This window comes from Sorex araneus, chromosome 8, assembly GCF_027595985.1.
Source record: "Sorex araneus isolate mSorAra2 chromosome 8, mSorAra2.pri, whole genome shotgun sequence".
NCBI classification, from domain to species: Eukaryota; Metazoa; Chordata; class Mammalia; order Eulipotyphla; family Soricidae; genus Sorex; species Sorex araneus.
In genome coordinates this window covers 23,389,846-23,403,696 of record NC_073309.1, presented here as the reverse complement: position 1 = coordinate 23,403,696, position 13,851 = coordinate 23,389,846, and the positions used below count along the sequence as shown (strand labels likewise).

General features: G+C 48.6%; 1 protein-coding gene across 1 annotated transcript in view; it reads left to right on the top strand.

Annotated features, from left to right (window-relative positions):
• Positions 1 to 13,851, top strand: part of NUP93 (nucleoporin 93) — a 107,102-nt gene that overhangs the window by 15,554 nt on the left and 77,697 nt on the right. Inside the window, exons 2-3 of the mRNA XM_004600652.2 lie at positions 1,697 to 1,889; positions 10,692 to 10,809. Coding sequence (XP_004600709.2) covers positions 1,711 to 1,889; positions 10,692 to 10,809 — 297 coding nt within the window. The 5' untranslated portion in view covers positions 1,697 to 1,710. The remainder of the gene's footprint in view (positions 1 to 1,696; positions 1,890 to 10,691; positions 10,810 to 13,851) is intronic.

Here is a 13,851-nt window from a genome sequence, read left to right as displayed (position 1 = left end):
TTCAGGAGTGTAACAGAAGGTTTAAAACAAAAAAGAAAAGTACAATCAACACAAGCTACTATTTGAAAACTTTGAATCTTTTAAAAAAATAAACTTGTGGGCTGGAGATAGTACAGCAGGTAGGGTGCTTACCTTGCATGTGCCCATCCTGGGTTCTATCCCCAGTACCACGTGTGGTCCCCCAAGCACTGATAGGAGTGATTCCCGGGTGCTGAGACAGGAGAAAGCCCTGAGTACGGCCAGGAGTGGCCCACAAGTAAACAAAAACCAAATTGTTAACCTTTAGCAATGTTAATAGTTTTGATGATGCGGGCAGTGTTTCTCTTCTGTTGATTTAAATAGTGGTAGGCATTAAAATGTATTTTTAAATTTTATTTTTTTAATTGAATCAGTGTGAGATGCACAGTTACAGAGTTGTTCATGTGTGGGTTTCAGTCGTACAATGCTCCAACACCCGTTCCTTTACTAGCGTACCTTTCCCACCACCAGTGTCCCCGATTTCCCTCCTGCCACCCCCCTCAGCCGCCTCTTTCGGGCGTTATGATTTTAATACAGGTACCAAAAGATTGGGCTGGAGCGATAGCACAGCGGTTGGGCTGTGCTATCACTCGGCCGCCTTTCACGCGGCCAGCACATGTTCGATTCTTCCACCCCTCTCGGAGAGCCCGGCAAGCTACTGAGAGTATGGAGCCCGCACGGCAGAGCCTGGCAAGCTACCCGTGCGTATTGGATATGCCAAGAACAGTATCAACAAGTCTCACAATGAGAGACGTTACTGGTGCCCGCCCGAACAAATCGATGAGCAACGGGATGACAGTGACAGTGACCAAAAGATTATCATGTATATCCCTTTACCACCGTTGCAACACACAGTAAAATCATTCTCTTGTTGGAGAACCTTATACGAAGGTGACATGATATATATAAGGTCACAGTATATCCATTAAATCTCAGTACTGTTCATAGGACCTTTCTTATTAATTGTTAGATAAACAGTGGTCTGTCTAGTAATAGTCCTGGTCTTGAAGCCAGCTGTTATTTACATTAGCATAATTATCCGTGGCAGTGGCCACAATGCAGTCTAATGCCCTGCACGCCATCCCTAGCTAGCACCCGTGGGCCTCTGGTCTCAGTAGGCTGGGGCGCTCAGGAGGGTGTGGATGGAGACCTGGGGGTGCACAGACTGAGTCCTACAGCGTGAGGGAGGCTGTCAGTAGGCCTGACTCTGCCGTCTTGGCTCAGCCACATTGTAGCACTGAACCTGGGCTTGCTCTGAGTGTCCCTCTGCTCAGGCGCCTCACAACTTAGGCTTGGGGACTCTTGGGGAGCAAATTGCCCTTCACTCTGGGTACTGTTACTCCCCTCAGTCTGCAAGAGAAATCAGAGCGAGGGGAGATTGTTTAATGTCCAGTGGCCTCGTGGTTTCCGTTTCCTTGTCCACCTTGAGGCTGTGGAGTCAAGGAGTCCTAGGCGGCGTCTCAGTGTCGTTGCGTTTGTTCTGGTGTCAGAAACCCGTCCTGTACATGCAGGAACCACTTACTTTGCCATCTGACTCAGTGTCTCTGTCAGGCCTGTTCTTGGGCGGTGTCCAGGAACAAATCCTGCTTGTTGAAGCGCTGTCTCCGTGTCTGTTCCACTCAGCCTGTCAGGTCACCTTGCCTTGACCCAGGGCCCTTCTCTCCTCTGCCCCTCGCAGGAGCTGCATCTCTGATGGATACCGAGGGCTTTGGCGAGCTCCTGCAGCAGGCCGAGCAGCTCGCCGCCGAGACCGAGGGCATCTCGGAGCTTCCCCATGTGGAACGGAACCTGCAGGAAATCCAGCAGGCGGGCGAGCGCCTGCGTTCCCGGACCCTCACTCGCACATCCCAGGAGACAGCGGATGTCAAGGCGTGAGTACTGCTGGGGGAGCAGCACCGGGACTGGGGGGCTCGGGGGAGGCTCCGTGCCTTCTCTCCTGCCTCGAGTTTGGGGACGGTTTTGTGAAGGAAGCCCTTCACCAGACGCCTGGGAGCTCAGGCTTCCGTTAGCAGCCTCGCTCTCCTGCTCCTGCTCCTGGAACTCCCCAGCCCTTGTTGCCCGTAGCGCTGGCAGACGTGGGCAGGGCTGGGCAGAAGAACCTTGTCGTGCTCTACACGGCAGCTGCCCAGGGTCACTGCTGCGCGGCTCAGAAACTGTTCCCACAAGTACATTAGTCCGTGTGGGCTGTTCAGAGAAGAGCTAACCTTCAGGGCCGGCGCACTCAGCAGCGAGCGGCCTCTGAGAGCACTTGGGAGAAGTTGATGAGCAGTGACGAGCACCCTGCAGATGGCGAGGGGCTCTGCCTGCGGAGTGGGGGGCTCCACGGCTGCTTCCGAAAGGCCTTGGACATACAAAGAACATGGGCACACTGGAGAGGGGGCTGGCCGCTGCTGACACCAGCCTTGCCCACTCAGCCTGCATCTTCTCTGGGGCCACCACCCTCACTTAGACACAGTCCTAACCTCAGGGACCTCATACTTTGGGAAAACGAGCGGGGGGCAAAGGGCCCTGCTGCTTTCCATAGACGTGATGGGTTGAGAACTTAACTGTGCACTGGAAGCTTCTTGCTTTTGTTTGGGGGCACACCCAGCTGTGCTCTGGCCTTGCTCCTGGCTCTGCTCTCAGGGACCACTCCTGGCGGGCTGAGTGGTTCTGGGGACTGAACTGGGATCGGCCATGTGCAAAAGCAAGTGCCTGAAGCCCTAGAAGTATCTCTCCGCTTGGAAACTTGTCTGGATTTACGATTTTGTTTTATTCTCACAACTAGCATTTAGTTCTACTGGTTCCCATTTTCCTGTTGACTAACTCAGACTCAGGGCAAGTGGCACTGTCAAGCCATGGTTATTATTATTATTATTATTGCTGTTGTTGTTATTTTTTGTTATTCTTGTGATAGTAGATGCCGAGAAGCAACAATTGCTGGGTTACATAGAAGTTCTAGTCTTAATTTTTTTTTTTTTATACTTGGGTCACATCCGGCGATGCATAGGGGTTACTCCTGGCTCATGCACTCAGGAATTACTCCTGGCAGTGCTCATGGGACCATATGGGATGCTGGGAATTGAACCCAGGTCGGCCGAGTGCAAGGTAAATGCCCTCTCCACTGTGTTACTGGTCCGGCCCCCTCTCATCCTAAATTTTTTTATATGTTTTTTTAAAATTTTTTAAAAATTTTAATTTAATTTTATTTATTTTTTGCTTTTTGGGACACACCTGGCAATGCACAGGGGTTACTCCTGGCTCTGCACTCAGGAATTACCCCTGTCAGTGCTCAGGGGACTATCTGGGATGCTGGGAATTGAACCCGGGTCGGCCACATGCAAGGCAAACACCCTACCTGCTGTGCTATTGCTCTAACCCCCTCGTCCTAATTTTTTTTTTTTTTTTTGCTTTTTGGGTCACACCCAACGATGCTCAAGGGTTACTCCTGGCTTTGCACTCAGGAATTACTCCTGGCAGTGCTTGGGGGACTATATGGGATGCCGGGGATCGAACCCGGGTCGGCCGTGTGCAAGGCAAACGCCCTACCCGCTGTGCTACCGCTCTGGCCCCCCCTCGTCCTAATTTTTAAAGGCGTCTGTGCACTGTTGAAAGTTGCTTCCTTCTATAAGCTTTCTTTGAGATCTGAACCATGTGACTGTGCTGCTGAGCCAGTAAGGATGTTGGGGAAGCTTCTCTGTTGGTCACCCCAGAATCTCACTTTTTAAAAAATACTGTTAGTCCGGGTTCTGCTGGTGTAGGTAAGGACCGCCAGGCAGCCTGGCTTGAGGGATTGCTGTTGACGATCTGACCCTGTAGCTGAGTCCTTGTGTTTCTCGCCCGGTCGCCCAGTGCTCCGGCTGGCCTGGACACACGTTTGCTTACTTGTGCTCCCCTGGGTGCCTGCAGACGCTGTGCCCGTGTGCAGAGACGCTGCTGGAGCGCAGGACCACGGTGCCAGCTGAGTCGCTATAGTTATCATTTAATTGCATCCGCTTCACAGCCCACTAAGAGCAAAGAGGGAAGATGCTTTCTTGGTAACAATTATCAGTCAGACCTGCTTTCTTGTAAATTTCCATTCTTTCTCATCTCTTTCTACCTTAAATTCATCATTTTAGGGAGGAGGAAGTTGGCATGTTGGAAGGATGGGGATCGGGTGGGGCACTTGTCTAAAACGAAACTAAAGAGTTGATGACTGTATTTTTCCATCTCCTCAATAGGCAGAGACATAACGTGTGATGTGAATATTTTAGTACAGCATGAGGGCAGGGGAGAAAACTGAGTTGGAAAATTTTTCTTAAATGAGATGTTGAAAGCAAGCTGTGAGATTTTAGTTGTTAGATTATGGATTGAAGATTTAATTTTTTGTAGTCTGGTTTAATGTATACTCCATTGCTTTATTGCAGGTTTTATTTTAAGGAATAGATTTGGAAGCTTCTCTCTCTCTCTCTCTCTCTCTCTCTCTCTCTCTCTCTCTCTCTCTCACACACACACACACACACACACACACTTTCAAAAAATTTAAAAATTTTTCGATATTGTTTGTTTGAGGGGCTACACCCAGCTGTGCTCAGGGCTTACTCCTGGCTTTGTGCTCAGGGCTCCTGGTGTTCTCCGGTGTCAGATGCTATGCCGGGGATTGAACCCAGATTGGCTGTGTGCATGACAAGCTCCCTGCCCATCGTACCAACTCCCTGGCCCCTGTATTCTTTTATATTTTTATTTTTATTTTTATTTTTTTGCTTTTTGGGTCACACCCAGCGATGCTCAGGAGTTGCTCCTGGTTTTGCACTCAGGAACTACCCCTGACATTGCTCGGGTGACCATATGGGATGCTGGGAATTGAACCTGGGTCAGCCGCGTGCAAACGCCCTACCCGCTGTGCTGTCGCTCCAGCCCCTGTATTCGTTATTTTTAATTGTTTAGTTTATTCATGCATAAGGAAGAGCAATGCATAGCACATATAAAGTGTAAACCCAGCCTTTGCAGAACTGTGGACCGTGTCCCAAGCCCAGCTTGCTGCTTGTTCCCTGGGCTGCAGCGACACGTTGGCACTCTTTGTGCTGCCTTTGCTGCAGCCACAGAGAGGTGGGGTGGGGCAGAGTCGGTAGCATCTGGACGCTGGAATATTTCCTGTTTTGGAAGTTTGCTGACTCCATGAATACCTGTGGCACTAGACCCAGGTAAGGGAGAATGGGACCAATAGCTGTGGGTCATTGAGCACCCACCCTCAGTGGCCTTCAGCCCTCATCTCATCAGGAGCGACTCTTAGTTTATTAGTCCCCAGTCAGACTCCAAAGTCACACAGCCGGGAGGTGCACCCAAAGACATCAACGATTGTTTCCTTTCCCTAACTTAATGTTCTCGAGGACAGACCGGTATTGTCATTCCCTCTCACGTTTCCTCCATGATCATGCAGAGTGTATCTGTTTTATTTGCCCAAAGCTGTGCAGCAAATCGTAGCTGATTTTGGGTTAATGAACTATAGATATCTTTCTAAAATACTCTCCGTTAGTCAGGCGTTATGCCGGGTACCTTCTCACCAGGCTCTGTTTTTCTCAGAGTGAGCCTGTGAAATCAGGGTCCCTGCCTCCATGGTTGAAGAGCGTCAGGTGACAGGTATCCAGACCAGAACTGAAGGTCCAGCCTGGTCAGTAAGAATCCCTCACATTTGTGGTTGGTGTCCTTCTGTCTGGTCTTCACACACCCGAGAGGCGGGCGAGGAAGGGGTTTTGGGATTTTGGATTTTGTTTTGGGGCCACATGCAGCAGTGCTCAGGGTTTATTCCTGGCTCCACACTCAGGGATCACTCCTGGTGGGGCTCAGGGGTGGAGCGTGGTGCTGGGCACCAAACTGAAATGGCCAAGTGCAGGACAGGCGTTGCACCTGCTGGACTAACTGTCCATTCAGCCCCAGGCAGGGGCCATCCGCCCTGTGCTCCCATGTCTCAGGGAGAAAGATACTCGGAAATGCAGAGTTTGAGGTTCTCAGAGAGTGACAGGAGCTGCTCGACTGGCTCCCAGCTTGTTCTCTGCTCCCCAATTCTCCCCTGTCCTTCTGCCCTCTTGGGCCAGCAGTCCTGGACCTTTCCATTGCCTGGCTTATGGACTTAGGCAGGAAGCTAGAAGTTTCTGATAGAGCATTTATGTATGTATGTATGTATGTATGTATGTATGTATGTATGTATGTATGTATTTCAATGGATCACTGAGAAATACAGTTACAGATTTGCAGACTTTCATGGTTACGTTTCACATACAATGATCGAGTACCCATCCTTCCACCGGTGCCCATTCTCCACCACCAATGTTCCCAGTATCCCTCCCACAACCCCCACCCCATCCCCTCCACCCACCTCCACCTTTGTAGCAGGCACGTTCCCTTTCACTCTCTCTCTCTTTTTGGGTGTTAATGGTTCACAATACGGGCACTAAGTGGCCATCATGTTCTGTCCATAGTCTACCTTCAGCCCGCATCTCCCGTCCTGAGCGAGCCCTCCAAGCATCTTTTACTTGGTGGTCCCTTCTCTGTCTCAGCTGCCTTTCCCCCAGCCTGTGAGGTCGGCTTCTCAGCCGTGGAGCAATCCTCCTGGCCCTTATCGCTACTATCCTTGGGTGCTCGTCTCCCATTCTGTTACTTTCTATTCCACAAATGAGTGGAGTCATTCTATGTCTGTCTCTCTCTCTCTCTCTCTGACTCATTTCACTTAGGAGCCTTTATTTTTAAAACCATCCCTACCTTCGGTCTCCTGCCTCCTTCCTCAGTCCTTCTCTGTCCCCGCATTGGGACTCCCACGCAGGTACTGCTAATGCCACACGGCATGTCGTCCTGGCAGGAATTAGAATAGATGCTATCGGAGTGATTTCAGGACATGGTGAGTAAAATAGAAATACCAGTGCAAGAGATTGCTGCAGACTCTGATTTTAACTTAAGAAAGCAAGTGAAACATGTCCTTTGTTCATGGGTTGGAAGTCTTATTAATATGTTAATTGAACTAGATCGATTCTATGCACTCCCTCTCAGAATCTCAGTAGACTGTTTTTTTTTTTTCTTCAAGAAATTGACAAGTTGATCCTAAAATCCAGGAGACCTAGTAAGGCCAAAATGAACCTTTAAAAAGCAAAAGAAAGTCAGAAAACTCACACTTGTTTTCCGTTTTTGGTTTTTGGCCCCACCAGGCAGTGTTCAGGACTTATTTCTGACTGCACTCAGGGGTCACAGCCTGCGTACTCGGGGGCCGTATGTGGTGCCGGGGGTCGAACCCTGTCCAGTTGTGTGTACGGCAAGTGTCCTGCCCTCAGTCATATCTCTCAGGCCCCCAAAACTCACATTTTGTTTCATTTTTTTTATAGCAATTTTTTTATTTAAGAAAAAAACACGTTTATTTAGACCTCACTTGATATTTTACAAAAAGCCAATCCTGGCACAAGAATTTGGGAACTTATAATTTATATAAACGCTAATTCTGGGAAGCACAATGGAGGGAACAGGTAAAAATGGAAAACTCACATTTCTATTTTCAAAATTTCCTGTCATTCTGCAGCAATGGAGACTGTAGTACTGGCATAAGGATAGACCTGCAGATTAATCAAATAGAACTATGAGTCCAGAAATAAACCCCACGTATCTGTGATCTGCTGGGTTTCAAGAATGCCCCGACCACTTAATGAGAAAAGAATAGTGCTTTCAGCAGTATGCAAGTGCAGTACTGCGTGTGTGTGGCTACATACAGAGGAATAGACTACGCCAACACCAGCGTCAAATGTATCAGAGACCTGGAACTTGGATATCAGAGCTAAAACTTGAATTATCATCTGGATCTTAAATCACAAAAGCATAAGTGACAGACTTAAAAGAAAAAATAATCACTTAATTCACCTTCATCGAAATCAAAAGCTTTTGTCCCTCACCGGAGGCCGGGAGAGAGTGGGAGACCGGCTTGCTTCTCAAGCCCACGCTCTCCCCTGCGCACGGGTCACCTGCTCGCCTTGAGGGCCTTTTGCTGCCTGTCTCTGATCCGGAGAAGCCCGTGCTCTCTCTGAACAGACGCTTCTCCCTTTCTCTCCATCGACAGCTTTGTAAATAAGTTTCGGTAAAAAACGTTTTTGTTTCACCAAGAAGGCAGGATGCTAGGAAAGAAGGATTCCACAAAACGGGGAGAAAATATTTGTAAGTTATTTATCCGGTAAAGGAGGCTACTGTCCAGAGAATGAAGCCGCTCCCAAAAGCCTGGATCTTTATTTGCTTGATTTATGTGCAGTGTTCAGACAAGAGGTAGAGAGGTAGAAAGTGGGGTTGTGCTGGCCGCTCTGAAGCGGTGACCATTGCCAGTGACTCTGAGTGTAGCGGCCACTACCGGGTTGCTGTGCATCAGCGGATTACATGACAGTGAGTTGTGTCTTGGTAATGCCGTGATTAAAGAGCAGGAGGGAAAAGGATGGAGGGCATTATAACCACACCCCGTCTCCAGGCCTCGCCCAGGGCTAACCCAGTCAGAGGCACTGGGAGGGCAGTCGTGGCTGCACTGCGCATCGGGGCTAAGAGGTGTATCTGTGTATTTGCTGATAAAGATTCGAGAATGGGAGGGGCAGGCTGGTGTCTCTGCCGGAGAGCCTGGGGATGCAGCTTCGAGGATGGCCGGGGAGTTGTAGCTGCATGGCAGAGACAGATCTATGGCGGGAGACCCTTCCGTATACTGCCTCTGTTTCTGTAGAACTACCTGGTAGAGTGAAAATGGAAATGTGAATTCCTTTCTCTTACCAATAAATGTGTTCAGGATTGGGAATCTCGGGTGCCATGCCTTACAGGTTTTAGGGCTACTGATGCTGCTAAATTTCTGAGTTATTCAGAAGAAAGACAGAATTTTCGGTGTTTTTTTTTAAAACCATTATAATTCAGAGCAACAATCCAAAAAAAAAAATTTTTTTTTTTATCTAGTTCCCAAGGCTTCTTTTGGAAATGTTTCAGACATTTGTGAGACTATTTTTTTTTTTTGTTTTTCTCTTCATTGTTCATTGTTACATTGTCCCAGATAAGCAGAAATAAAGCTAGTCTATTCCCATCACAGTAAATTTAAAAGCATTTATTGGTCTGGTAACGACTTCCTCTATCGGACTGGGGGGCAGAGGGGAACTTGAAGATGCACTGCAGATGACACTTGACTTTTGAAGAGAAGCCTTGGCGAGTTGGCTTTAGATCTTTTGCAATCACTGACCACTCTTGGACTTTTAGCTTCCTCACCTAATAATTTAATGTTTCAACAGCCTTTTTCCTAAAGCTTCTAAAATTTTGTGGTTCCAGCAATTCCCATAAATTCCTGGAAATTTACCTCAAGGACCTGGACCCCAAACCAAAATGCATTCCTCTGTTCATTGCATTGAATTTTAGCTATTCGTGATATTAGGCTCTTCATAATAGCCCAGATCTCTAAATAACCCAAGTGCCCAGGAACGGATGAGCGGATAAGGAAACTGGTACACAGTGGAGTATTACCCAGCCAAAAGGAAAGGTGAAGTTGCTCAATCTGCTGGTACTAGAGTATCATGCTGAGTGAAATGAGTCAAAGGGAGCGGGAGAGACACAGAATGATCTCACTTTATTTGTGACAGTAAAGGAACATAGTAGGGGAATAACTAATGCCCAAAGGCAGTGGACATGAAGAGCAGGAGCACTAAGTAGGACTCCTGCCACTGTGTGGGGAGGGGGAACAGGCGGGGGAAGGGACCCCTACAGCAGTGACGGACGGAAGGGCTTACTCTGGACGGGGGCCGGGTGGTGAGAACGGGCCGAGTGACGTGCACGCTGTTCGATCAGCAACAGTATTGAAAAGCCACAGTGGCTGCAAGGGGGCGTGGGGGGAAGTGCCCACTCAAGAGGCAGGCTGGGAGTGGGAGGGAAAGTGGGGGTGCGTTGGTGGAGCAAAGTGGACAGCGGTGAAGGGGTCAGTGTTGGGACACTGTACATCTGAAGCCCAGTGAATAACTTCGTCATTCGTGGTGATCAAATAAGGCTTTTTGCTTCACCATACCTGTCTTTACCATGGCTTAAGAGAGCAGCGGTCTTCAGCCTCGGGTTGTAGGCAGGTTGCAGACAGGCCGGGGAGCTGGTGGAGCAGGTGGGGCCTTGCATGTCGCTGACCCGGGCTTGCTCTCTGGCACCGATTCTGCTGCCCTGAGGTGATTCCCGACCTCGGAACCTTCCTGGGTTTCTCTACCGTGAGGCTTGTTGTTCTCCAACCTCTTTGTTCACTTTGTTTTTGTTGTGGGGCTACACCCAGCAGTGCTCAGGGCTTACACCTGACTCATCACTTGGGGGTCGGTGCTGGGGACCCAGCTCGGGACAGCTGCGTGCAAGGCGACTGCTTGAGCGCTGTCCTGTCTGGCCCACTGCTCCTCACCCGCCCTGTGGAGTGGTGTTTAGCAATGGCTTTTCCCGAGATTCCACCAGTGCGTGCCCCTCTGCTGGAAACTGCTGATGGAGTCTCATTTTATTCCAAGTGAGTCCTTGGTTCTAAGTCCGGCATGATCCGAATGCTCTTCCTCGTTACCAGGTGTGGCGTTCCTGTTACTTCAGGCGGTGGGTCTTTGAGGAGAGCTACATAGAACAGCCCTCTGAAACTGGGGGCTTCGAGTAAGAAGTACTGCGGTGTTCTGGAAGACGTCTGAGATGCCCTTATCCTTCCTTTGTCCTCCTAGGTCGGTTCTCCTGGGGTCCCGAGGACTCGACATATCTCACATCTCCCAGCGACTGGAGAGTCTGAGTGCTGCCACCACCTTTGAGCCGCTTGAGCCGGTGAAGGACACAGACATTCAGGTGAGGGGTGCGGGAGCCCTCGCTGCCCAGGTGGGGGCCTGCCTGGGCAGCTGAGGGCCAAGGCCCAGGGCCTTCACTGACCAGCTGACTTAGGAACTCAGGATGTCTCTGTGGCTTCTCTTCTTCCCGTGATAAGAGAGCAGGAGATTTGGCTTTAGCAGGAGAGTGGGAACACGGGCTGTTCTCGCACTGCTCTGTGGGGTTAAGTTGAAGACAGTCCTGACCTGCGCTGTCCAGGTCACTGTCATTGTGAGGACAATCCAAGGCCAACAGACATTAGTTGTAAGTCTCTCTTGTTTTCTTTGCTAGATGGCAAATAATTTTGCGATTTGTCTTTCTTGTTTCTTTTCTACATCTTGCTTGTTTTGGTTGGCAAAGAGCTGGGGAAAATTTAGAGTACTATTTACTGAAACCTACCATTGATTTCTAGGAAGTATTTGGCTGCATTAGTGGCACCAGGAAATGGTCTAATAGAGCACTCCAGTCTCATTTAGCCTAGCATGCCACGGGCACAATTTATTGCTATTTTAATCTGATCAGAGATGAATGTGTATCTGTGTGTGTGCGCGCACACACAGAGTTATTAAGGAAAAAATTGTCCGTTTAGTTTTGAGAAATTGAAACATTGCATTTGAGTTACAGTGAAGGGACGGTAGCGTAACATTTTTATCAGTGATTTATCTTCGAAATGAGAGGACGCGGGTCCTGCGAAGGCATAACTTAACACAAATGGAGAGTAATTGTGTTGCTGGGTGTTTCAGAATTTGTTTGAATTGATGCTCTCCATCATGCTCCTCTTCCAGGAACTGCTTGAAGAGCTCTAACGGCCACGGGTCTGTCGTGATTCCAGTTCAGAAATCAGAGACCCTGTGCATGGAGTTGAGAACTGAGTCAGTTGTGAATAGTCGTTCTTTTCCTTGGGTTTTGGGAGAGGGGCATTGGGCCACTCCTGGAAGTGCTCAGGAGTCACTCCTGCTCTGTGCTCAGGGATCACTCCTGGTGATACTCGGGATCATATGTGGTGCTGGGAATTGAATAGGGGTTGTGTGCAAGGCAAATGCCCTAATCTCTGTAATTGTTCCCACAGCATGGAAATCCATTTTTCCCCCTTCTTTTCAATGTACCTAATCATAATTGTCTGTCACCTTAACATGCCTTCTGGGTCTCTGGGGTTGGGGGGCTATGAGTTTGACCCTCAGCACCACCCAGAGTTTTCACCAGCCCCACCTGGCATAGGCCTGGTGACACTAGCACAGCTGGACCCGAGTGGCACAGTACCACTCGGCCCACCCAAGCCTTGACCCCACCTGCCCAGGTGCCTGAGATTTATTGGAGTGACTTCCAGATCCCCTGGGACTTTCTTGGAGCACTCTCCCCCATCCCCCAGTTCTCTGAACCTCTCAGGGCGAAATAAAAAAAAAAAACTCATTTTCATGTAATTGTGAGAAAACATGAAGTCTTCATTCGTACACTTATTATTATTTTACATTTTGCATGTTCTCTTTTCATGCTCTGTTTGAACTCTTAATGCCCTACAAAATTTTTATAACATGGATGAGGTGGATGAATGAAAAGGAGCACGTTTGAATAATCACCATATATTTGGGGTATTATCCTTAAGAGTGTAGGAAGATATGACACTTGCTGGGGGAAAAAAAATCTTGTTTCTCAGGTTTAAAATGCCGAAGAGGTTCATTTTACATTTTCTTTGTCACGTTTGGTAGGCCCGGCAACATCATGGGTTCCTACTGGAACGGTTCTCTGGTTTCTGCTTTGAGGTATTGATGACAGGTTTAGAAATATGTTGACTCATAGTGATCATCTCCTCTACCCCTTTGTTTAATGCATGAGCACTCTCCTGCAACACCCCCATCAGGCGGTTTCCTAGCAATGTGCTCGGTCACATCAAAGAAAGCGGCTTCGTTTGGAAGGAGCCCGAGTTTGAGTTGGGTGCTGCACCTCTGGGGGACCTTTGAGCCTCTCCAGGAAGGATACTTCTGTGTCAGAATTTGGCTTCAGAGCTGGACTTTTGTGGGATGGCTTTAAAAGGTGCAGTGTTAGCCAGATAACTCTTGATTCATTAGGAATTGGTGATCCTGACCTGAAATGTGTGAAAAAATCTGTGAAAAAAAAATGTGAATGTGTGACTTACTATTTCTGGGGGCTGGCTGGCTTGTTTGATGAGCTGCTGGTTTTAAAATCAGCCCTCTGTTGACTCCATATGCTTACCAGCAAAGCCTTTTGAAGTAGAAAGTTTAATTTTATTTGATTTTGTGTTTTGGGCCACGTCCGGTGGTGCTCAGGGCTTGTTCCTGGCTTTGCACTCAGGAATCATTCCTGGCAGGCTCAGGGGACTCTGTGGGGTGTGAGGGATTGAACCCAGGTTGGCCGTGTGCAAGGCAACTGTACTGTCTGCTCTACTGTCTCTCCAGCCCCCCAAATTTACTTTTTAAAAAATCAGGGCTTAGCTTGGTCTGCGATGGCTCTAGTATGTGGTCGGGATTGGAGGCCGTAAGTTGCACGGTGTGCCTCAGTCACTTTGCTCCAACTCCTACCCAGCAGATCATGTCCTTGCCCCTTCTTTAGGCAGAGTTGGGGGCAGGGGTGAGGGGTTAGGAATCAAACCCCAGGCCTCTCACATACCAGACACATGCCCTGACAGTGAACTAGTAGGACACATCCTCAGCCCCTAACTTACGCAGTAGTCAGAAGTGAAAGCCAGGCCAGTGTCCACGCTTATCACAGAACGACCTTCCTCTGTGCCCCTTGCACAGTGTGTGGTGGTTGTGTGAGAAGAGTAAACATCTTAATATCTTTTAGAAAAACCAGGTAAAAAAACCTGATGGATTTCCCCCCCCCCCTCATTTACTTTAATGCCTTTAATTGAGATACAGTTCTATGAGAGAAATAGGTCTAATGGATGGATGATGTGTTATACCGTGAAAAAAAGTTTAGGTATTTGCGGGTCGATTGTATTCTGGCTTTTCCCTCTAGTGTGAGCATTTCAGGAAGACTGTGTTGAAGTAACCTGAGTTGCCTGTG